This window comes from Heterodontus francisci, chromosome 6 (assembly GCF_036365525.1).
Source record: "Heterodontus francisci isolate sHetFra1 chromosome 6, sHetFra1.hap1, whole genome shotgun sequence".
NCBI lineage: Eukaryota > Metazoa > Chordata > Chondrichthyes > Heterodontiformes > Heterodontidae > Heterodontus > Heterodontus francisci.
Genome location: NC_090376.1, coordinates 20,863,336 through 20,888,303, shown reverse-complemented (window position 1 = coordinate 20,888,303; position 24,968 = coordinate 20,863,336). Strand labels below are relative to the sequence as shown.

General features: G+C 41.3%; 1 protein-coding gene across 8 annotated transcripts in view; it reads right to left on the bottom strand.

The window, feature by feature from the left end:
* herc2 (HECT and RLD domain containing E3 ubiquitin protein ligase 2) overlaps nt 1-24,968 on the bottom strand; it is a 236,757-nt gene that overhangs the window by 166,405 nt on the left and 45,384 nt on the right. For 6 of the 8 annotated variants that reach the window (XM_068033261.1, XM_068033264.1, XM_068033263.1 and 3 more), the window contains exons 3-10: nt 23,234-23,371; nt 15,130-15,349; nt 12,421-12,521; nt 12,155-12,311; nt 11,940-12,050; nt 8,088-8,259; nt 3,927-4,100; nt 2,291-2,479 (exon numbers count right to left, since the gene is read on the bottom strand). In XM_068033261.1, the coding sequence (XP_067889362.1) occupies nt 2,291-2,479; nt 3,927-4,100; nt 8,088-8,259; nt 11,940-12,050; nt 12,155-12,311; nt 12,421-12,521; nt 15,130-15,349; nt 23,234-23,371 (1,262 nt within the window). The remainder of the gene's footprint in view (nt 1-2,290; nt 2,480-3,926; nt 4,101-8,087; nt 8,260-11,939; nt 12,051-12,154; nt 12,312-12,420; nt 12,522-15,129; nt 15,350-23,233; nt 23,372-24,968) is intronic. The other 2 variants (XM_068033265.1, XM_068033266.1) reach the window with 1 other exon arrangement.

The following is a 24,968-nucleotide window of genomic DNA, read 5'->3' as shown; positions in this document are numbered from 1 at the left end:
TGACCTAAATACCACAAACTAAATTGTCTGTCAATAAGGCTGGAAGGGTATCTATATTGCAAAAGGTTAATAAGAAACACAAATTTATGAAGAACAGCAACAAAACTTATTCCAAGTGCATGATCCTTGAGAAAAATTAGAGAAGCTTTAGGTTTAACATCTAGACAGAGATTATGAGGGAGTGGAACCTTACCGAGATACATAATATCTACTAAATGATATACTTAAGGTAAGCCAAAATATTACTTTAAGGTAAGCAAAACCAATAGCAGAGATGCCAACTCTCGTGAATTGGTTGAGAGATGCGATTTCTCAGTCAAACTCTGCCTCATTTGTGATCTCGCGACAGGGCTGTGGCAAGTCAGGATTCTTCTTCTGCTGTGGAAATAAAATTCACTTCACCCCATACATTGACCCAATGTCTTTTTTCTCTCTTTCTCTCCTTTCTAAGAGAAATGCAGCAATCTTGCTGCTGACATGTTTACAGCAAAGGAAATGTGTGGCAGCACAGTTGCTTATAGGTTACAGAGTGCACCAGAAGAAGGATGAGATAGCCACACCACCACCAACTTCCTCAATTCTGGCTCTTAGTATTGGTAAAATAGCCATAGCTGCACTTGAACCGCCCCTCATGTTGTCAATGGAGGGGTGGGTGTGGCAGGGAGATGGGGGAGGTAAGGGAAACCAAGCTGCACAAACTAAATTCTGCACACCTTGTTTATCACTGAGTCATGTGCACACGCCTTGCACCGTGCTTATGCCCACGTGATCCGCACGCAAGGAGAAGTCAGCAGGAAAAGTTAAAGCGCTGCTTAACCCTGCAAATGCTGGACCTTGCAAACCCAAAGATCGGGGTTTTGTTGCAGGATTGCTGAAACCACAAAATAGAGAATCTATACAAATATAGGCCTACAGTTTCTAGTAGGGCTGGCAATTCTGGTTGGATGTCGGGAGGTCTGTTGATGAGACATCTGATCCCATGATACGTGGGCACATCACACTTGCAAATTTTAGTGTAAAGGTTAGTTTTGCTGTACTTGAGTGCCTTTGCCCATTGTTTTGGGTACTGTTTCTTCTCATATCCAGCTGTGCTGTCTGCTCATTGGTGATTTGGTTCCAGACAGCAGCACTACAAGGCCTCATAGCGGTCACTCGCTTTTTTTTAAATTAAAAAACAAGTTAAGTTATCCCACAGGGTAAAGCAGGAGACGGTGAACCAGGGGGAGACGGTGGGGGAGGGTGGGAGCGGCGACAATTGGTGGTGGGGGCTCGCCCAGGAGACTAGCGTCACCTTTCTTTCTCTCGCACGCTCTTGGCTCGGGCACTATGAAAGCCCTAGGGAGTTTAGAGATTTGGGTAAAAGCCTATACGGACGCGTTGGACCAAATGTTTGTTTTGTGTAGATATATTTTGATGTAACAGATCCAAGAGATCTTTTTCAAAGAAGAGTGGGAAGTTCTCTGACTGTCCTGTTCAACCAACACCAATAAAACAAATTAACTTGCAATTTCTCTCATTTGCTGTTTGTGGAATCTTGCATGTTTATTACACTTGCCTACAGAAAAAAAGTGGGTACATTTAAAAAATAGTTAATGAGCTGAGGACATGAAAAGTGCTATACAAATGCAGTTCTTCCCTTACCAAAAAAATTTGCATGACTTTCATTTTGTCTGGCCAATTCACAATTTTTTTTTTTTAATTCATTCATGGGATGTGGGTGTCGCTGGCAGACAGCATTCGTTGTCCGTCTCCAATTGCCCTTGAACTGACTGGCTTGCTAGGTCATTTCAGAAGGCAGTTAAGAATCAACCACATTGTTGTGTGTCTGGTGTCACATGTAAGCCAGACCAGGTAATGACAGCAGATTTCTTTCCCTAAAGGACATTAGTGAACCAGATGGGTTTTTACAACAATTGGTGATAGTAATGGTTCCATGAAACTGAGACTAGCTTTCTTAATTGAATTTAAATTCCACCAGCCAGGGCCTCTAAATTACTGGTCCAGTGACATTACCACTATGCCACCATCTCCCAATACGATGAAAACAAGTGCAATGGTTATAATTTTGTTTTGTGACAAAACAAGTAATCAAGAGATGCATTAAAAAAATGCCCACACCAAAATAAACTATACAACAGTTCCTCAGACAAACATGCCACAGTATCTGTGATCATAACCCCTTAAACTTGCACCTCATTTTATCTTTATTCTGGAGTGAATCATCCGAGATGCTATGTCAAGTGTCAATACCAATACTCTGCAGTAATGAACAAGAAATAACATAACTTACCAGTGTATCACTGCTGTATGCTTGCATGTAAACCCTTCCATTCCTTGATAGAATAATAAAGCATTTCTCAGCACAGGCAATCTGCATCACTCCAAGATTAGCAATACCTTCACATTGAATGGGACAAATCACTGTTGTTTGACTTCTCCAACCAAGCAGCCCCCAGCCAAGAACTTCTTGTAAAGATCCCTACCATAAAAATCAAATAGAAGAAAAGCCTTCTCAATGTAAAAGTATTGAGAAAAAAAGTTAGTACTCGCATTTCTTTGCAAATTCTAGTTAAAGTCAAAAGTTAAAAGAGGAAGTAATGTCTGATAGGAGTACTTACTCTAACAAGTTACAAAATTATAATAAAAAGCAAAAAATGCAAATGCTGGCGGGGTGTTGGGCGGGGAAACTCTGCCAGAAATGTTAATATGTCTTTTCTCTCCACAGATGATGACTCACCTACTGCACATTTACACATTTTCTGTTCTTGCTTATAGAAACGTCTTAAAATGTTATGAAGTTTACACAATTTTTTTGAGCTTTCCCTCCAGAGTTGCTGCAGAGACTTCCTCAATAAAGAGGAGCTGGTCGCAATCTAGAGCTGCGCTGCCCATGTCAACGAGAGCCACAACTTCAGACAAGTCTGGGATATGATCCTGAGACCAGCAGTACACTCCAGGAGTTGATTACTGCTTAGGATTGCCAACCCTCCTGGTTTGCCCTGGAGTCTCCAGGGATTGAAGATTAATTTCCAGGACACTACTGCAAGCACACCAGGAGAAATCTCAGGGGTATTAAAAAAAGTGTTTCTTTCATTTTATTTGGACACTTTATTAGTTCTAAAAATACAAGAGATGGAGAGGCTATTTGACTGGGCGGGGCAGTTTGAGGCAAAAGGTTATTTGATGAAACCTCCAGGGCTACATCCAACCAGAGCTAGTATCACCACTACTGCTGCAAACTCACTCTGTAGTGTACTTACCCAAGTTCAATCTGAAGTTACAATTCATATTACAATGTGGATTCTTATTCGCCTGTCATTTTTTAAAATCTTTCTGGCTGCCCAGCTGCCAGGCAAGAAGTGAAACAAAAAAAAAGCGCTGCCGATTAATTCAGCAGGACCTCCACATTCCACGGATTCCACATCCACCAACAAAAACAAACAAACACTCTCCCGCTCATTCCCCACCTCTCTATAAATATCGGGACTATTGCATCTAGATATTCCCATTCATTTTTAAAATAGCAAGAGATAGTTGGGAATGATTAACACTACTGAACCCAAGAGAATACCTAAAGCCGATCCAAACTATTTAAGACCTTAGATGTTGGGGGAAATCCTCTCTGATCTGTACCAAGAGCCTTTAGCTTCAACTTCCTTAGCATTGTGATATTCCCATTTTTCACATCAGCCATTCTTGTCCTCTCTTAAGGCACAAGCAGCCATGATAGAACTGGATTCAAATGAAGGTAGTAAATGGTGAAATGGCCATCTTCCAACACCCAGGTTTCACAGCAAAACAACTTCGTAATATTTAGCATCCAAATTTAGATTACAGGTAATTCAACAGAATGTACGACAAATAATTTTAAGTGGTGTTTCTACACAGCTGGTTGAGTCTTTTGAGGCTATTTATTTATTTTTTACCTTTTGAGTTGGAGGAGAGCTACACTGTGGTGGCATGCAGGGAGTTGCCAAACGGTCAAGATGAGCCATAATCACAACTGCAGTCTGCCGTAGATCTATGGCCAAATCATTATCTTGGGGTAAAGTAAGATACCTCAAAAAGCATTCATTTGGGCTCAAAGGATTGCCCAATATCTGGAAGAAAAATCAGAAACAAAAAATTCTTCATTTACTTAATGATTTTTCAATTGTAAGCAAATTACAACCATTTACCACTGATACTTTAAACTGATAACAGTACAAATCTAAACCTGGACAACCCTTATAACCAGCTCACGAAACCAGAGGAATTAAATGGAGAAATGGGAACAGAATTCCTAAAATGTATTGAGGACTCTTCCTTCAGGTGATGATAGATTAGAACTTGTTCTGGGTAATGAACTATAACAGGTAGATGATCTAAACCTTGGGTTAGTGACCACGATATGATGAGCTTTAAGATCCAATTAGAAAAGGGAATAAGTACTAAAGCTAGAACACCACATTAAGGGAAATTTTAGAAAGGTGAGGAGCATGCTAGCTTAGGTGGTGGGAGAAACTGACAGCCAGGACTGTATCACAACAGTGGGAGGTTGCAGATACAAAAGGAGTAAAAACAAAACCATTTTAGGAAGCTATGGATAACGAAAGAGTTTCGATACCAATTAAAATTGAAGAGGGCTTCTAAGGAATAATAATAAAACTATTGTAGAATATGTGAAAATAAGAAAATTTAAAGGGTGCGATAAAGGAAGTTAAGAGGGAGTATGAGGAATAATTTTTAAAAACATCAAAAGGAAGAATAAACCAATTTACAAGCATATCAGGAACAAGAGAATTTATAAACTGAGGTGGGACCTATGAGAAGAGAGGACTGTCAAATTATAAATGTTTAAAAAATAGTGGAGGTATTTAAGTACTTCACATTGTTCTTTACTAAAAGTGAAGCATATTAGAGAAAAGATAAATCCAGAAGTGGTTGCTAGTGAGATGAGCAATATTATTCTGAATAATTGGAAATTTTAAATCAGTTAGACTAAAGACAAAATGCCCAAGCTCTGCAGGTTACATTCTAGGGTCCTGAGGGAGGATTTGCAGCAACCCGAGAAATTGTATTTCAGAGCTTCAAGTGTGACTGTGAACCACAGTGTAGCCAATGTTGTACCCATTTTTAAAACAAGAGACAGAATTCATTGGATAATTATAGACCAGTTAGTTTAACATATGTGACAGAGAAAATATTTGAGTCTCTAGAATTAAATTACCACATATCTAGATAAAGTAACAATAATTAGAAGTAGGCATTACAGATTTCAAAATGGTTAATCATGGTCTTACAATTCTTCTAGAATTTGACAGGTATGGTAGATCGGGAAATACAATGAATGTAATAGGCACTGTTGTCAAAAAAGCCTTTGACAAGGTGCCACATGGGAGATTACTGAAGAAGAATAAGGGGTATGAAATTAACAGGAGGATAGCAAACTAGATTTAAAATTGTTTAGAAGGGATAAAATAAAGAGTAGGAGCTAAGGGCCATTTCTCAGAATGGTCACAGGGAGAACTTGCAAACTCCACACAGGCAGTACCCAGAACTGAACCCGGGTCGCTGGAGCTGTGAGGCTGCGGTGCTAACCACTGCGCCGCCCAAAAGTGAACAAGTGAACAGATTTGGCCCCAGAACTGAACTCAGATATCATCACTTCTGAACCATTCTGAGAAATGGCCCTTAGCACCTACTCTTTATTTTATCCCTTCTAATCTGCTGTCCTGACCTGGTCTGGCCTACATGTGACTCCAGACCCACAGCAATGTGGTTGACTTTTAAATGCCCTCGGAAATGGCCTATCAAGCCACTCAGTTCAAGGGCAATTAGGGATGGGCGATAAATGTTGGCCTAGCCAGCGACGCCCACATCCCACAAACAAATAAAAAAAATAAAATGGGAGGTATAACTAACTATTTAGCAGACCAAACAAAGCTGCAAAGGGAATGCCAAGATGGAGGAATGGACTAAACAGTGGCTGATGAATTCAATGTCAATGAATGTGAGGTGATGCATTTTGGTAAAAAAAAAGCAGTAATTACATTCTGAATAAGCAGAATGATTTGAGGACACAGGTTCTTCGGGCATTAAAGGGAGCCAGTTGATAATGTTGCAAAAAATGTTAATGGCATTCTAGTTTTAGCAAGAGGTATGGATTATAAAGCCTTGAGTTAATGCTGGGCTTATCTAAAGTCTTAATATGACTTCAGTTAGGGTGCGACATATAGTACTGGGCCTCACGCCATAATAAGCCTATATCTGTGTGTGAGTGTAAAGAAAGGGTACAACACACATTCACAAGGATACTGCCTGGGTTGAGGAAAAACAAATATGAAGAAAGATTTCAAAAATTGAGACGTTTCTGATTAAGATTACAGGGAAATACAATTGAACTGTTTAAAATTAGAAAAGGATGGAACAGGGTAGATAAAAGCAAACTTTTTGTCAGTAGTTGAGTGGACTGGAACGAGGTGCCATATATCTCACACTTTATATAAAACTAAATGAAACAGTTTTAAAAAAGATCAAGAGAAACTTCTTTACCCAACAGGGTTGTGAGGTTGCTGAGGCAGAAACCACGACAATGAAGCTTCATTTAGAAGCATAACCTATTAAAGATGTACTTTTTTTTTTAAAAAGCAGGTATTTCAATTAAACATTATGACTTACATTTTAAACTCTAAAAGAAGTGTAAAACAGGGTTGTCCAACCTTTTCAGGCAAAAGGCTGCATTATGAATTTTGCTCGGCCCAGAAGGCCGCTGAGCACATTTTGACAGATAAAAGCATTAAAAATTTATCTTACAAATAAAAACAACAAATGTGCATTTTTGTGAAGAAGCTTTAAATGAGAAGACTAATTTATTGACTTACTTTCTCATATTGAAGAAACATTCACATCACACGTGCCAGGCAATGGCCACCTCAAACAAGAGAGAATCTCACTATTTCCCTTTGACATTCAATGGCATTGTGATCGCTGAATCCCCCACCATCAACATCCTGAGGGTTACCATTGACCAGAAACTGAACTGGAGTAGCCATATAAATACCATGGCTACACGAGCAGGTGAGAAGCTCAGAATCCTGCATCGAGCAACCTACCTGTAGACCACCCTCCAAAGCCTGTCCACCAACAAGGCACAAGTCAGGACTGCGATGGAATACTCTCCACTTGCCCGTATGGGGGAAGCTCCAACAACACTCAAGAAGCTCAACACCGTGACAAAGCTGCCAACTTGATTGGCACCCCATCCACAAACCTTCACTCCCACCACCAACGCACAGTGGCAGCAGTGTGTACCATCTACAAGATGCACTGCATCAACGTAACATGGCTTCTGAGACAGCACCTTCCAAACCCGCGACCTCTAACACCGAGAAGGACAAGGGCAGCAGATACACAGGAACGCCACCAAGTTCCCCTCCAAGTCACACACCATCCTGACTTGGAACTGTATCGCCATTCCTCCACCTACACTGGGTCAAAATCCTGGAACTCCCTTCCAAACAACACGCTGGGTGTGCCTACCCTACATGGACTGCAGCGGTTCAAGAAGGCAGTTCACCACCACCTTCTCAAGGGTAATTAGCGATGGGCAATAAATGCTGGCCTAGCCAATGACATCCACATCCCATGAACTAATAAAAAAAAGAAAACTTATTTAGTGACATACCTGGCATTGTTTTTGCTTGCATAGGTAGTCAATCTCTGCCCGCACAATTGATGCGGCAATGCAGTATTCTGGATATATGTACATCTTCCAGGAGTGAGCTTGATCTCTCCCTGTGTTCACCCCTCTGTGTCGTCCCCTCTCCCCTCTGTGTTCCCCACCCCCCCGCTCTCTCCCTCGCTCTCACTGTTTCCCCTCCCTTGCTCTCACTGTTCCCTCTCCCTCGCTCTCTGTCTTGTTATTTCTCCCTCTGCCACCCACCCCCCTTTTTCTCTGACAGTTGTACTGAGTGGGTGCGCTCAGCCTGAAACATTAACTGTGTTTCTCACTCCACAGATGGTGCCAGACATGCTGAGTATTTCCAGCATTTTCTGTTTTTATTTTAAAAGCATGAAACACTTGCTGACATGTCTCTAAAGTCTACCTGTACCTCTTCATCTGCAGTTGCCAAATCTTTACCGCACTGTATGCTCTGGAATCTCTGCAGAAGAGGTAAAAGTGGTGCACTAGTGCCTTGTGACGATCTTTCATTGTCAGTTTCTCTGGTTCCATTTTCCCAAAGCTGCAGTAGTAGCAAAACAGCAGACAGCATTTGGCTATAAAAGGAAACAAACGTTCAATAAATGAGGTGCTCAAGACAAGGTTTTCTCTCTCTCACTTGATATTCTTGGGCAATATTTGAAAAAAATGATATAATATTTGAGTAGGCTTGATGAAACAAATATCCTTTATTGATTCTGTGCTTCATATGCATGAATGCAAAAACACTGTACTCTTCTGCTTTTAAAACCCATTAAATTTTAACATACATTTACTTTCTAACTTGCACATCAACAAGTTGTTTTGCATAAGTCTTTGGTTCAATAAAAAGTCATATATCCTAAGAGAGTGATACTGGTGAATTCTACAAGCTTATTTTCCTCCCAATTTTTTCCCCTCCTTTCTCGAAGCTGTACAGACCCCACCCAAGTGGCACTCTTAAATGGAAGAATAGATAGCAAGCGTCAACGGGCTATTCAAGTATGGAAGTCATCACAGCCAAGCCCGTTCCCATTCTCACCTGACATCCATACCTGTATATTATCAACAATAGTTTGCATATATATAGCGCATTTAAAGTAGAACACATCCCAAGGCTCTCCCCAGAGGAGCAAGGCAAAAAATGGATGCCAAGCCAAAGCAGCGAGTAGAAGGGGTGACCAATAACTTGGCCAAAGAGGTACAAAAAGCAGCCAACAAAAGCTAACTAGGATGCCAAGCTTCATCATAAAGCTAATGAAGTACTACTGCAATTATACACAGGGCTGAGTCAGGCTTCATTCGGAAAGCTGTGAACTACCTTGGATACTCCACCTTAGGAGGGACACACTTGGCAAAAGTCAAGCAACAACTCACCAGAATGATACCCAAATCAAAGGGCAGAAGATTAGGAAATTAAGAGGTAATCTGATCAAGGTGACTAAAATATTGTAGGAATTGATGCAATTGCTAGGAAATGACTCTTTACTCGAGCAGGAAAATCCAAAACAAGAGTTCATAATGTTCGAGTTCAATAAACCAGAAAAGCAAATCACACGAAAGAACAAAAAGAGCTCCCATTTATATAGCATCGTTCATGACTTCAGGCTGTTCTAAAGCCCTCTACAGCTGATTAAGTGCTTTCAAAGTATAGTCACTATTGTAGGGTATGCAGCAGCCACAGCAAGCTCCCACAAACAGCAACATGATAATGGCCAGATAATCTGTTTTTGATGTTGATTGAGGGATAAAATGTTGGCCAGGACACTGGGAAACCTCCCCTGCTATTTTTCCAATAATGTCCTGGGATCCTTCACCCCCATATGATGTGGTTCAATGTCTCATCTACAAGACAGAACTCCCTCAGTAGTGCACTGAAGTGTCAGCAAAGATTATGTGCTCGAGTCTCTGGAGTGGGGCATGAACCCACAACCTTAAAACTCAGAAGTGAGACTGTTACCACAGAGTGAAGTATGGCACCCAAGGTCATAAGAATGTGGAATGCATCATCCTTGTAGGTCACAGGCACAGAATCAATTGAGGGGCTTAAAAAGGGAGAGATACCTGCTTGGGAAATAATATAAGAGGACTTTGAGAAAAGGGCCGAAGTTTATTAAAAAGAGCTCTCATAGTTAACAAAATAAAGGAATTTACTTGATAAGTCAAAAGTCAAATTTAAGCCAGTGCACAGTTTAGGTTCACGATCTGAGATGTCCATAATGCGACAATAGTATGAAACGTTTTCAGAATTAACCTGAAATATAAAAGACTGCTACTTTGTAGAAATTAGATTATCCTGAAATATCAAAGTTACAAGTTGGTGCTTACAGACACACAGGATCAAAATTTGGGTAATTTCAAGCCCACCACCAATTAAGTTGGTGAAAATCCAATAATGCTCTCTGAAGGCATTACAGTAACACACCACTCAGAGACAAGAGCAAGATCTGAGGAGAGCTCAAGGTACACCAACTTTCATGGAAGAAGCTGCATGACAGAACTTAGAAAGCCTGGTTATACTGTAGACAGAATAATGGAGATTCTGGAGTGATTACAAGGCTGTTATCTCAGTGAGGGGTTCAAAATATCAAACTACAAGAATATGGAGATAACTGCTTTAGTCATTTCAACCCATCACTTGTATAGTCTGTGCTTTCACACTTCTGTTTTTCACTTTATGGTACCATGTTGGACAACAAATGCAAGAACCCTCAGATACTGAAGCATTCCGTTGTAGAAATGCAGCAAGACCTGGACAATATCCAGGCTTGGGCTGATAAGTGGCAAGTAACATTCGCGCCACACAAGTGCCAGGCAATGAACATCTCCAACGAGAGAATCTAACAATCTCCCCTTGACATTCAACAGCATTACCATCGCTGAATCCCCCACGATCAACATCCTGAGGCGAGTAACTCACCTCCTGACTCCCCAAAGCCTGTCCACCATCTACAAGGCACAAGTCAGGAGTGTGATGGAATACTCTCCATTTGCCTGGATGGGTGCAGCTCCAACAACACTCAAGAAGCTCGACACCATCCAGGACAAAGCAGCCCACTTGATTGGCACCCCATCTACAAACATTCACTCCCTCCACCACCGATGCACAGTGGCAGCAGTGTGTACCATCTACAAGATGCACTGCAGCAATGCATCAATGTTCCTTAAACAGCACCTTCCAAACCTGCGACCTCAACCAACTAGAAGGACAAGGGCAGCAAATACATGGGAACACCACCACCTGCAAGTTCCCCTCCAGGTCACACACCATCCTGACTTGGAACTATATCGCCATTCCTTCACTGTCGCTGGGTCAAAATCCTGGAACTCCGTTCCTAACAGCACTGTGGGTGTACCTACCCCAAATGGACTGCAGCAGTTCAAGAAGGCAGCTCACCACCACCTTCTCAAGGGCAATTAGGGATGGGCAATAAATGCTGGCCTGGCCAGCGTCGCCCACATCCCATGAATGAATTTTAAAAAACCCTCCTCATGCAATTGATTACTGAAAAGTAACAGTCAGTCTGGGGTAGAAATTCAACTTCTTTGCACCCATTTTATAAGCTAAAAATAGGTGCAACAAGGTCCACTTTCAGAGAGCAACATCAACCGCCTGATCAGCAGTAAGAGTACAAGGGCTGCCATATCAGCATAGGTAGGCCCCTTACATATGTAAATGAGGGGCCCAAAGCCCACTGTAGGGTCCTACTCTAAATTACTGAGCAGAGTGCAGCAGGCTCCAGGCTCAGGATTTTTCATTGGATGCTGCAGTCTAAGTAGCAACCACCACCAAAAAGTACATTATAAAACATTCCTGTGAGGCAGGAGAAGCAGAGTATCGGTCCTCAACCATTCCCATTTCCACCCCCCCAGACTTGCCCGAGGCCCACTGCCGGCAAGGCAGAATGCCCGAAATTGAAATATTGGCAATGCGTGAGTGACGGGTTCCGACATCTCTCCCAGATTATTGAAATCCTTAGACTTCCCAGTTGTGTTGCAAGTCCTGTTTCTCTCAAATAGGGGCCACTGAAGTCTATACATTAAAGTCTATTTTTGTTATGAATATCAACAGATGGAACAAACTAAGAGATTGCCAGCCAGGGCCTCAAATTAATTTGACACCTTCCTTCCCCACTCCATTATTAAGGCAGTGTAGGGCCACCAATTTCTTGGAAATAAAACTGCTTAGTTACAAAATTCTGGATAGTCAAGTAAAGTGGCTTAGGCACAAAGAATACACTATCCTTGCATTCCTTACCTCAGTGTTCCCCTCTGTACTGCCAGTTCTAGAAGTATTGCAAGAGCTAAGTGCTGGTCTTGAAGTGGAATGTTCCCTGACCCCTTAGAACTTGGTGCTCCATGAAGATCACTGCAGAACAACAGAATTTTAAGCCAATCATTAACTACCACAAATAAGAATTCCCTTTCTAGTCAAAAATATCAAACTTAGTTTGTCCATTAATACCAACTTACCCTGTAACAACAGACCTGAGAAATTTTGTTGCTCTCTCCACAACTTCAAGCCACACGCTAGATACTGTGCCTTCATCAAACAATGAGGCTTCTGGGAGAGAACGAAGTGCATCCAGAGATTCCTGCAGTAATTCACTGCACAGGTCTGCATCTTCACCTTAAAACCAAATGTCAAAGAAAAATGTGCCCAGAGAGCTTACAAAAAGATGAAATCTGCATTTAGCCCTTAAAAACGGGCTCTACAATACCATGCAGCATCCTCTTACCTGATCTCCAAGCTCTGCGAAGGAATGCAAATGCAAATGAAAGTGCTGCTCTAGATCCAACTCTGGCAAGTCCTTCAACACCTTTCCCAACTGGCCTAGAACTAATTTTAAAAAAAATTAAAATGACAATTGGCAACATGCAAAGCAAATTTTAAAATGTTCAAAACACAAGCAAAATAAGCCTCTTTCTTTCTTCCACTGCTTCCTAAAAAAAACAGCTCGGGGGTGGGGGGGTGGACCAAGAGCTCTGTGGGTGCCCAAAGTGCTCCCAAATAGCATCTGGCCTCAATTATCTTATCTAAGCGGCCATTCTTCACGTGTAAATCTAGACAGAGTATCAGCAGGCCAGTGGATTGTGGAGGACTTCCCTAATAAACCTGATGCTGTTCTCATCTGACATCTACCCACTCCATGAACACTTTTCATCAGTCACCTGATAGCAACCAGGAAAGGAACCCTAGCCAATCTTTCTACTTTTTAACCTTGTGATACTGAGGCCAACTGTTACATCCCAAGTGATATCAGCTAATGGAGCATACACTGAGAATTGAACTTGGATTCTTCTGTCCTGTCAAACTTAGTGCTATATTAGGCATCACTGGAGAGGGTTATAATCAGATTTTAATATGCATAAATCAGGTTAGTTAGGGAAAAAATGACTCTTTTATTAGGTTGAATTCATTCCATTTCTCTATTTAACTCAATTATTTTCCAAAATTTTACTTTTTATTTTCTTCTATTCTGTTCTCTCTCTCTCTTTTGTGGATGTTACCTTCTTTTCAAATTGATGCAACCGGTTCACTAATATCCTGTCAAGGAAAAAAAACTGCCGTCCTGGACTACATGTGGCTCCAGCCTCACCTCAATATAGTTGACTCTGAACTGCCCTTTAAAGTGGCCTAGTAAGATGCTTAATTGTTATAAACAAGTCAACTAGGGATGAGCAATAAATGCCAGTCTTACTATTGATCTCTATATCCCATGAATGAATTAAAAAACACAACGCACATGTGAAAAGTTTAAAATTAATAATGCAACATCTTACCATTTTCTTTTATAAGTCTTAAACATTTTGAAACTATGCAACTGCATTTGTGCAAGAACTTTCAGAAAAAGTATTATATAGTCAGCATTATATATACCCACCTATTAACAAATACTTTTTTTTTTTTAATCTAGAGATCATCTTTAACTGATGGCACTGGTCCAAACAACTCCAGTCCATCTTCATCTTGATGGAAGGCAATGGGACTTGCAATGTGCACCTGTGTTTGCATTTAATCTTATACAACTTCAGTTCACTAATGCTGACCTACAGAAGGCTGTTTGGCTACGTTTTCAGCTGAACAGAAATTTCAACTATTAGCAAAGTGAGAGGAACCAAAAGACAAATGGGTAGACCTTGACTTTGTGCTGTAGCGTAAAACAGACAGTTGGGAGTCGGCAGCCCGTTTTACAACTCGTACTTTTATTTCCAGTGAAGTCAATAGAAATTGAAATTAATGCACAAAGTTAAAATGACCCTCAAATGTGCAAAGCAGGCAGCATGGTCTGGTTTCCCCCCCCCAAAGGTGACGGATCAAATGAAAGTAACGAAAAACAATCCCACTTCAAATGCCTGTCTGATCCTTTTTTTATGTGTAGGCAGAAATAGATTTGAAATTAAAGGTTTAGTACAAAAATAATTTACATTAGAAAAATGTCTCAAGTAGTCAGATGAAAAGCTGAAGAAGTACTGTGGCCAGGCAGAAGGACAGAATCGCTGGCAAGGGAACGGAGTTTGTGGCAGTTTTAGTCTTTAACTGGAGGAAACTGTGGCTCATCCAGAACTGGATGTTAGACAACACAGAGACAGTAAACAGGCCAACAGCGGAGGAAAAGTAGAGCCGAATTCTGTCAACATATGGAAGCTGACTCCACGTTTGCAGATAATGTCGTCAAGGGGCAGCATCTAGATGAGGAAGAGGTGTGATCTCAAGGATAGATCCTTGGAGAACTCCAAAGGTATGGTCCAAGACTGGTAAAGAAGTCATGATGTTCTGGTTGTGCTCAGATAGATAAGAATGGAACCAACCAGGGCAGTCTCATTGAGCTGGAAAATATGGCAGAAGCATTGGAAAATTATGGCATGATCAACCACGTCAATGAGTGCAGATAGGTCACAAAGGAATAGTATGGCATGGTCACAGTCACCTGGAATGTCATTTGTGACCTTAATTAGGCGTGTTTCAGTGCTAGGCCAGGACAAGAAACATGATTGGAAAGATTGAACGATTGAGTTGCAAGAAGATCGGCACGTATTCAAGGCAACACATTCAAGCACTTGAGAGGAAAGAGAGGTTGGAGGTGGTGCAGTAGCTTGAAAGGCCACAAGGGTCAAGAATTGTTTTTATGAGGGGGAGGTGATGGCTACACTTTGAAAGGGAGGGAGCAGTACTGCAGCAGAGGGAATTATTTGCAACAACAATTAGCATGGGAGCCAATAAGGGAAATTGGATGGTGAGCAGTTTAGTGGGAACAGAGTAAAGGGAGCAAAGGTGGATCTCACAAACAAGATGAGCTCAGAGATGGCATATGGGGCTTTAGGAGAAAAACTAGAAATGATGTGGGTTCAGGGCTAGGGTGGGCAAGGGAAAACAGCAGGGGCAGAAGAACAGATGGTCTAAACTTTATCGACAAAGAATGGACAATGTTAGCCTTGAAATATACCTTTTCTTGTCGGCAACAGGCATAGGAACACAAATACTCTTCCATTTAACATTTGTGTGTTCCAAGAGCACACTTCTACTCAATGCAATGAAGTATCGTTCAAGGACTGCCAATCTCTGCTTCAGTCTTATCCCAGAGAGGGTTGTGGTTGCAGCTTGTGCAGCAATTGTCTGCTGCTCCTTCACAAGTACATGTAGACAGTCTTTCAATTCGCTCACACCTACAATTAAAATTCAATAATAGTTATTACTTTCAGGAAGATAAATAGAACTCTATGGCTTTGCTGTAAATAACAAAAGATTAGTCTATCTTCCAGAATAAGACATTAATGGATAGCATTTTCATCAGAGCTTATTCTACTGCACCATTCCCTCAAGAAAGCTTCACAACTCAATACAGCCTTACATATAGGAGACCACAGATTCTCCCAACACGCGTTTTATTTTATATTCATCCAACAGAAAGACACCGACCACGAACTAAGACAGAAAAATACTTTTTCTCCTCATTCCCTGCCCCCATATCAAAAATGCCTTCAGTGGTATATTCAATAAAGTATAAAAATTGGCAACTCATGCTGCAGCTGTACAGAACTTTAGTTAGGCCACACTTAGAATATTGCGTGCAATTCTGGTCGCCACACTACCAGAAGGACGTGGAGGCTTTGGAGGGTACAGAAGAGGTTTACTAGGATGTTGCCTGGTCTGGAGGGCATTAGCTATGAGGAGAGGTTGGATAAAATCGGATTGTTTTCACTGCAACGACAGAGGTGGAGTGGCGACATGATAGAGGTTTACAAAGTTATGAGCGGCATGGACAGAGTGGATAGTCAGAAGCTTTTTCCCAGGGTGGAAGAGTCAGTTACTAGGGGACATAGGTTTAAGGTGCGAGGGGCAAAGTTTAGAGGGGATGTGCGAGGCAAGTTCTTTACACAGAGGGTGGTGAGTGCCTGGAACTTGCTGCTGGGGCAGGTGGTGGAAGCAGGTACGATAGCGACGTTTAAGAGGCATCTTGACAAATACATGAATAGGATGGGAATAGTGCCGGAAGTGCCGAACGTTTTAGTTTAGGCAGGCATCAAGATCGGCGCAGGCTTGGAGGGCCGAATGGCCTGTTCCGGTGCTGTACTGTTCTTTGTTCTTGTTCAATCTGCAGGGGAAGGGAAGAAGGGCCTTCATGTCCTAAGCTGGCACGTATGCATCATAACTCAATCCTCTTTCATACTTACAAGAGTCTGATTTGGCAATAGAAGATATAATTCTGCTTGGTTTTTTGTTTGCTACTCTAAGATAAGTGGATAAATTAAGTGTTAGATCTACTATCATTGCCAGATCTCATTTAGCATTGACCTTAGCCTGTTTGTCACCATTCAAAACAGTTGACAATTCAAAGAAAGATATAGGGGCATACTTAGAGGGTCCAGTGCTGATCCATGGGAATCACCCATTAGTATATTTTCCCAACCTTGCCCTACTCTGTTGCTTCCTTTCTCATCAAGTCTTTATTCACTTTCAAGTTTTACCTGTGAGACACACTGTGGGCGGCACAGTGGCGCAGTGGTTAGCACCGCAGCCTCACAGCTCCAGCGACCCGGGTTCAATTCTGGGTGCTGCCTGTGTGGAGTTTGCAAGTTCTCCCTGTGTCTGCGTGGGTTTCCTCCGGGTGCTCCGGTTTCCTCCCACAAGCCAAAGACTTGCAGGTTGGTAGGTAAATTGGCCATTAGCAATTGCCCCTAGTATAGGTAGGTGGTAGGGAAACATAGGGACGGGTGGGGATGTGGCAGGAATATGGAATTAGTGTAGGATTAGTATGGATGGGTGGTTGATGGTCGGCACAGACTCGGTGGGCCGAAGGGCCTGTTTCGGTGCTGTATCTCTAAACTAAACTAAACACTGCCTTAAACTCCCGTAGCAGACTTACATACAGGAATTTATTGCAGGCTTTGGGAAGTGAAGCTCCGCTAAATGCAAGGACCTTCCAAGGTCTAGTTGGGATGTAATTTCTTCAAAAGGGTCAAGATTTGTCAGGCAGAGACTTCCCCTTCTGAAACTCTTTTGGTTATCATTTACCAATTATGTTACCTTGTTCTCCCCTTTTCATTCAGTGTATATATATCACTTTGTACCAACAGGGACTAACCACTTGACCTGTATGTGGGAATTATTTCCTCAATATTATACAATACTATTGTGGTCTAGTTTTTGCCCATGTATTATAAGCTTCTTTGTTTATTTATTACATATAGGTTACAGAAATATCATTTTACGTTTATGCTTAATTATTCCTGCAGTTTCTAGATGGTTAACATGATAATGGGCCAGAGTTCAGTTGCCTAATCCTGCTGTCAACTTGCAATCTGAGCCAAGCAACACTAACTTCCCTGTAATGCAGTTTCCGAGAACTAGCTTATCTGACACTTCAAAATCCAAAATCCCAGCTTTAGGTCAGAACAATTTGCCTTGTGAGTAGAACAAACTGTATCCTTATTTAAAAAAAAACTATTTAACCTTTAAACTTTTATTAATTTAAAATAAACTTCACCTTCCGATCAGTAGTTTAAAAATGTTAAAATAATAATGAATCAAAAAGGAATCAGATTAGTAAACGCTTGCCTCTAAAAATTACCAGCAGTTGTATTAACTAGTTTAGAAAACATTTTTGTTTTCTTTTAACCAGAACACAACATAGCAAGAATTTGGCAGCAGTACCAAAACGACATCCAGCACAAACAGATCTGTCAACCAGGCTGGTCTTGTGACTTTCAGCTGTGCAACAAGCAGCTGCTTCACAGGCTTGCACTGTGCATCCTGGAGATCACATGGTTTTCATGGAGTGGGCAGTGACCTGATCAAACACACTGTATTGCAGGGCAAACTTGTAGCAAAAAAAAAATCAGTGGAACAGGTGGCATCCAACCAAAATAAGAAGGTCACATCTCATGCCTGCCAGTCATGTGGTCAATTTCTTTCTGGTTAGTTTTCAATAATTCTTAGTCAAAGGTACAAAATCTGAAAAGGAAGCGATCAGCATCACAAATCTTGTCCTTTGTAAGTCTGTTTTTGTCCATCGTGAGCATCTTTAATGGCTGAGTGTTAGAAGTACTCCCCCCTTACCCACCAACAAGTCAAGGACAGCAAGTTATATAGAAATGCAATAGAAGTAAGAGGACATGTTGTTAAAGCTGTCGAAAATGTATACGGGATGCTATGTTTTACAGCTAGATCTACAGAGTTAAAATAGAAGAGACAATGATAAGCCTACACATTGGTTAGATGGCAGTTACAATACAGTGTTCAGCTCCAGGCATCTTTTTAAAGAAGGCTGTCAAGACCATGGAGAGAGTGCGAAGAGATTCACTAAAATATCAGGGATGAGCTATTAGTCACAAGGAGAGATTAAAGAAATTAGAGCTTGTTTCATTCAAACAAAGGTGGTTAAAAGATCTCGTCAAAGTGCGTAAGATTTAGAGGTTTTGATAAAGTAAATCCTAAAATCATAGAATGATACAGTACAGAGGAAGCCATGCAGCCTTTGCTGGCTCACTGGTAGAGGTACCCAATTAATCCCGCTCCCCTGCTCTTTACCCATCGCCCTGCAATTTCTTTCCCTTCGAGTATCTATCCAATTCCCTTTTGGAAGCTGCTCTTGAATCTGTTTCCTGCACCCCATTAGGCAGCACATTCCAAATTACAACAACTCGCTGCAAACTCCCAGACAAAAAATTTCAACTAGTCAGTGTTGATAAATAGAGGTAATAAATTTAAGATCAATGTTTAAAAAGATAAAGGGAGACGTTCGGCCTTTTTTTTTTATAAAGACAGGCCCCGGGAGTGGTGGTAAAATAATTTATATTAGCTTTTCAAAAGGGAATGAATTAATTATTTGAAAAAGGAAAACTTAAAAAATATATGGGTAAAGAACAGGAGAATGGCACTAAATGGGCAGTTGACACAATGGCCAGATAGTTGTCTTCTGTACTGTAAATTCCTACAAGACTAACAAAAAAAAACCCAAAAGTACAAAAATGCTGGAAAACAAACTGAGGACAGTCGAAATCTTCAAAATCCCCATAAAAAATATACATACACAAATTCCTGAAGGTACCATAAAAACAACAACTTGTATTTATATTGAGCGGCTATCGTCATAAAATGCCCCAAAGAGCTTAAAATTGTTGTTGAAGCGGTTAAACAAAAATAAATCATACAGGATTATGAATAGATGCATGGACTACAAAAGCAAGGAAGTGATGATAAACATTTAGAAATCATTGGTTAGACCTCAGCTGGAGCATTATGTCCAATTCTGGGCACAATACAGTAGCGTGGATGTCAAGGCCTTGGCGACAGTGTGGAGATTTAGCAAGATGGGATTGTTCTCCTGAGAGCAAAGAAGGTTAAGGGAAGATTTAAGAGGCATTAAAATGTTGAGGGGTTTTTATACAGTAAATGAAAGAAAAATTACATTTATAAGTCACCTTTCACGACCTCAACAACTTATATTTATATAACACCTCGAACGTAATAAAACGTCCCAAGGCACTTCACAGGAGCATCATAAAACAAAGCACGACACCGAGCCACAAAAGGAGATATTAGATCAGACGACTAAAAGCTTGGTTAAAGAGGTATGGTTTTAAGGTGCACCTTAAGGGGGTGGGGGGGGGGGGGGGAAAAGCAGGGTAGAGAGGCAGAGAGGGTATTCCAGAGCTTGAGGCAACTGAAGGCATGCCCACCAATGGGGGAGCAACTAAAATCAGGGATGCACAAGAGGCCAGAATTAGAGGAGCACAGATATCTGGAGGAGATTATAGAGATAGGGATGGAAAACAAGCAGGAGAATTATAGAATCAAGACATTGCTTGACCTGGAGCCAACGTAGGTCAGCGAGCACAGGGGTGATGGGGGAACAGGAGTTGGTGCGAGTTAAGGCATGAGCAGCAGAGTTTTGGATGGCCTTAAGTTTAGAGAGTAGAATGTGGGAGACCAGTCAGGAGCGCGTTTGAATAGTCGAGTCTAGAGGTAACAAAGGCATGAATGTGGGTTTCAGCAGCAGATGAGTTGAGATAAGGGTAAAGTTGAGCCATGTTATGGATGCGGAATAGGCAGTCTAAATTATGGCACAAATGTGTGGTCGGAAGCTCATCAAATGCGACACCAAGCTTGTGAACAGACTGGCTTCAACTTAGGCTGTTGCCAGGTAGAGGGACAGAATCGGTAGCTAGGGGACAGAGTTTGGAGCAGGGACTGAAAACAATGACTTCAGTCTTTCCAAAATTTAATTGGAGGAAATTTTTGCTCATCCCGTACTGGATGTCAGACAAGTAGTCGAGAGAAGTGGTGGTGAGGTACAGCTGAGTGTCGGCTGCGCACGTGAAAACTAACGTTGTGCTTTCAGATTATGTCACCAAGAGGTAGCATGTAGATACAAAATAGGAGGAGGGGAGGCAAGGATAGATCCTTCAGGGGAGCAGGAAGAGAAGCCATTGCAAGTGATTCTCTGGTTACAAGTCGATAAGAATGGAAGTAGGTGAGAGCAGTCCCACCCAGCTAGATGACAGTGGAGAGGCGTTGGAGGACAGCAGTGTGGGCAACTTGTGCCAAAGGCTTCAGACAGGTTGAGAAGGACCAGGAGGGAAAATTTACCTTTGTCACAGACAGATAAGATGTCATTTGCAACTTCGGAAAAGAGCTATGTCAGTGCTGTGGCAGGGGCGGAAACCTGTTTGGAGGGATTCAAACATGGAGTTCCGGGAAAAATGGCAACTAGTTTGGAAGGACAACACATTCAAGGACTTGAGAGGAAAGGAAGGTTGGAGATGGGACAGTGGTTTACAAGGACGTTTGAGTCAAGGATTTATTTTTGAGGAGATGCGTGATAGTTGCAGATTTAAAGGAGAGAGACACACAACACCTGAAGAGAGAACACTATTAGCAATATTGGTCAACATGGGGACCAGTGGGAAAGTTGAGTGATCAGCAGCTTAGTGGGAATAGGATCAAAGAAACAGGTGACAAGATGAGTTTGGAGAGGGAATAAGGAGAGATATAAGAGAAACTAGAGGAGGATGAGTGTTCAGGGCTAGGGCTTGGGGGGGGAGCATTATACAAAATTTGGCCAGGTAGGCTAGTGCAAGGGAAGGGCGCAGCAGAGACAGCTGATCAGATGGCCTCGATCTTAGTGACAAAGAAGTCCATGAGCTCTTGCACTTATTGTTGGAGCCAAGGGTGGAGGGGACAGGGGAGAGGGGTTTCAGGGCATCCCAAAGTGTACTATAGTCAATGAAGTAATTTTGAAGTGTAGTCACTGCAGGAAGTAGATAATGTGAAGAGTCACTAGGGAGAAATTGATTCCACTGTGAGAAAGGTTGGTAATCTGAAGGCATGGAGTTTTTTTGAGGATGTTACTAACAGAATTGATAAAGGGGAGTCAGCGGATGTGATGTACTTGGATTTTTAGAAGGCCTTTGATAAAGTCCCCCACTGGAGGTTGGTTAGCAAAATTAAAGCACATGGGATAGGAGATAATATACTGGCATAGATTAAGGATTGGTTAACAGGCAGAAAACAGAGTAGGAATAAATGGGTCATTCTTGTGTTAGCAGGCTGTGACTAGTGGAGTACTATAGGGATCAGTGTTTGGGCCCCAGCTGTTCACAATATATATCAATGATTGGATGGGGGAACCAAATGTAGTACTTCCAAGTCCGCTGATGACACAGAACTAGGTGGGAATGTGTGTTGTGAGGAAGATGCAAAGCGGCTTCAAGGGGATTTGGAAAGACTTAGTGAGTGAGCAAGAACGTGGCAAATGGAATATAATGTGCCAAAAACTTTGGTAGGAGGAACAGATGTGTAGAGTATTTCTTAAATGGTAAGAGATTAGAAAGTATAGATTTACAAAGGGACTCGGGTGTCCTTGTCAATAAGTCACTGAAAGCTAACATGTAGGTGCAGCAAGCAATTAGGAAGGCTAATGGTATGTTAGCCTTTATCGCAAGAGGATTTGAGTACAGGAGTACTGAAGTCTTGCTTCAATTGTATAGAACCTTGGTTAGACCTAACTTGGAGTACTGCGTGCAGTTTTGGTCCCCTACCCTTAGGGAGGGTATTACTGCCATAGAGGGAATGCAACGAAGGTTCACCAGACTTGTTCCCGGGATGACGGGACTGTCCTATGAAGAGGGGTTGGGGAAACTGGGCCTGTATTCTCTGAAGTTTCGAAGAATGAGAGGTGATCTCATTGAAACCTACAAAATACTTAAAGGGATAGACAGGGTAGATGCAGCTAAGATGTTTCCCCTGGTTGGGGAGTCTAGAACCAGGGACACAATTTCAAAGCCACTTAGGACAGAGATGAGGAGAAATTTCTTGACTCAGAGGGTTGTGAATCTTTGGAATTCTCTATCCAAGAGGACTGTGGAAGCACAGTCATTGAGTATGTTTAAAGCAAAGATTGACAGATTTCTAAATACAAATAGCATAAGGGGATAGGAGGATAGTGTGGGAAAAAGGCATTGAAGTGGATGATCAGCCATGATCATATGAATGCCGGGACAGGCTCGATGGGCTGAATGGCCTACTCCTGCTCTTATGTTCCTAATAGGCAATAAATGAGTGTACAGATATCTTGTTGTATAATATCTAACAGGATAGGTTTTAACTCAAGCAATATCCTTGCTTTGTGTGCCAATTCTAAAACAATTTATGAGTTTGTAGAACCATTTCTGCAGTCAATGAAAGGAAAGAGAATATTTTTTAAATTACTGTCTTTTAGTACTGAAAAAGGATCAAGTAAAGGGCTGTAAATATTGAAGTAACTTTAATAACATTCTTTCCTAAATTTAGAGGAAATTTTAACCGAATTCTCACAAAATTAACTCTGAGCATTGTAATAAGTAGGCTGTGTGACCTACAATTCTGGAGCAAAGGATTCCACAATTGCAGTAAATTTGCCACAAAGACACATGACAAACATGAAGCAATGCCATACACCAATAGCATTAAAACTTAAATGTACAAGCGTTGCTTGTACAAAATAAGAATGTACTACAACTCTAGTGGAGACATCTGACTTGTGTATGTATTTAAATTATATATATTACCTGGCTGCCTGCCCCAAACCCACGACTCAATAATCGATTTGGCTCGATAAGTGGATGTTGGTGTCTCTTCTTCATCCTTTTTCTCTTTGTCATTCTGCTCATCCTTCTTTGAGCCAGTCTGGCATTCATTATTATCCTCTGGGGGAAAGCAAAATAAATTACATTTTAAGGCTCAGAATATAATTGTCACTTTGTAGATTATAATGGAATACACAGACTAACTAGAGCAGGAGGAGGGGCCTTTAAGGTTAACCATTTAATGAGAATCACGCTTACTTTTTCCACTCTTCAAAATCTTGAAACACAAAATGTAGAGGGATTGCTTAGGTAATATATTCAACACCAACTTGTATTTATATAGTGCCTTTAACATGAAAAAGCATCCCAAAGCAATTCACAGAAACATAATCAGACACTAAAATTGACGCAGAAGCACAGGAGGAGATATTATGAGGGGTGATTAATCCTCATGCACATTTTTGTATCATCCATGAATTTATGACTCATATCATTTAAGTCCTCCTCTACTGATAATCTGCAGTGATCCCAATACAGAGACCTGTGGTTTTCGATTTGTATTTTACATTCTGTTAGAACCATTTCCATTAATGATACTTGGTTTCCATGATTTCAGCCAGCTATCTAGACCTTCGATAGCTGTTAAATACATGAACTTCTGGCTCATATTATGAACTTCTCCATTCCCCTGTGGGCTGTAGTGTAAGTTGTATTACAGTCTGCTTTTCTTGATATATGTTAATGACCAAGACTTGGGTGCACAGGGCACAATTTCAAAATTTGCAGATGACACAAAACTTCAAAAGTACTGCGAACTATGAGGAGGATGGTGATAGACTTCAAGAGGACAGACAGGCTGGTGGAATGGGCGCAAAATTGGGAGATGAAATTTAATACAGAGAAGTACAAAGTGATTGATTTTGCTAGGAAGAATGAGGAGAAGCAATATTAAAAAAGGATACAATTCTAAAGGAGGTGCAGGAGCAGAGGGACCTGGGAGTATATGTGCACATATCATTAAAGGTGGCTTTATAAATAGGGACATTGAGAACAAAAGAAAGGAAGTTATGAAGATCAACAACAAAACCATGGTTCAGCATCAACTGGAGTATTGTGTCCAGTTATAGACACCACACTAGGAGATTATGGCATTCGAGATGGTGCAAGAATGTTTGAGTGTGGTGGAGGCTGATTCAATAAAGACCTTCAAAAGAGAATTGGATAAATATATGAAGCAAAAAAATTTGCAGGGCTACAGAGACTAGGTGAGTTGCTCTTCCAGAGAGCCGACATCGACATGACGGGCCGAATAGCCGCCTTCTGTGCTATACCCATTCCGTGATTCTATATGTCCTGCAAACTAGTAATGTTACGCACATTAACCTTAGCTAAAACCATTTTTGAAGTTATTTCATTCATTTGCTCTAGCTTGATCTTCATTCTTGCCTTGATAAATCCCACAAAGGAACAGTGTAGCCCTTGATTATTCTCTGGCTTGTAACATATCTGGAAGAAAATGGCCTAGCCATCATTCATGCAATTGACCATTATATATGTTTCTTTCAACACCATCTTCTCATTTCTAATTCTGCTTTAGTTATTTTTTTTTTATTTGTTCATGGGATGTGGGCATCACTGGCTAGGCCAGTATTTATTGCCCATCCCTAATTGTCCTTGAGAAGGTGGTGGTGAGCACCATCATGAACCGCTGCAGTCC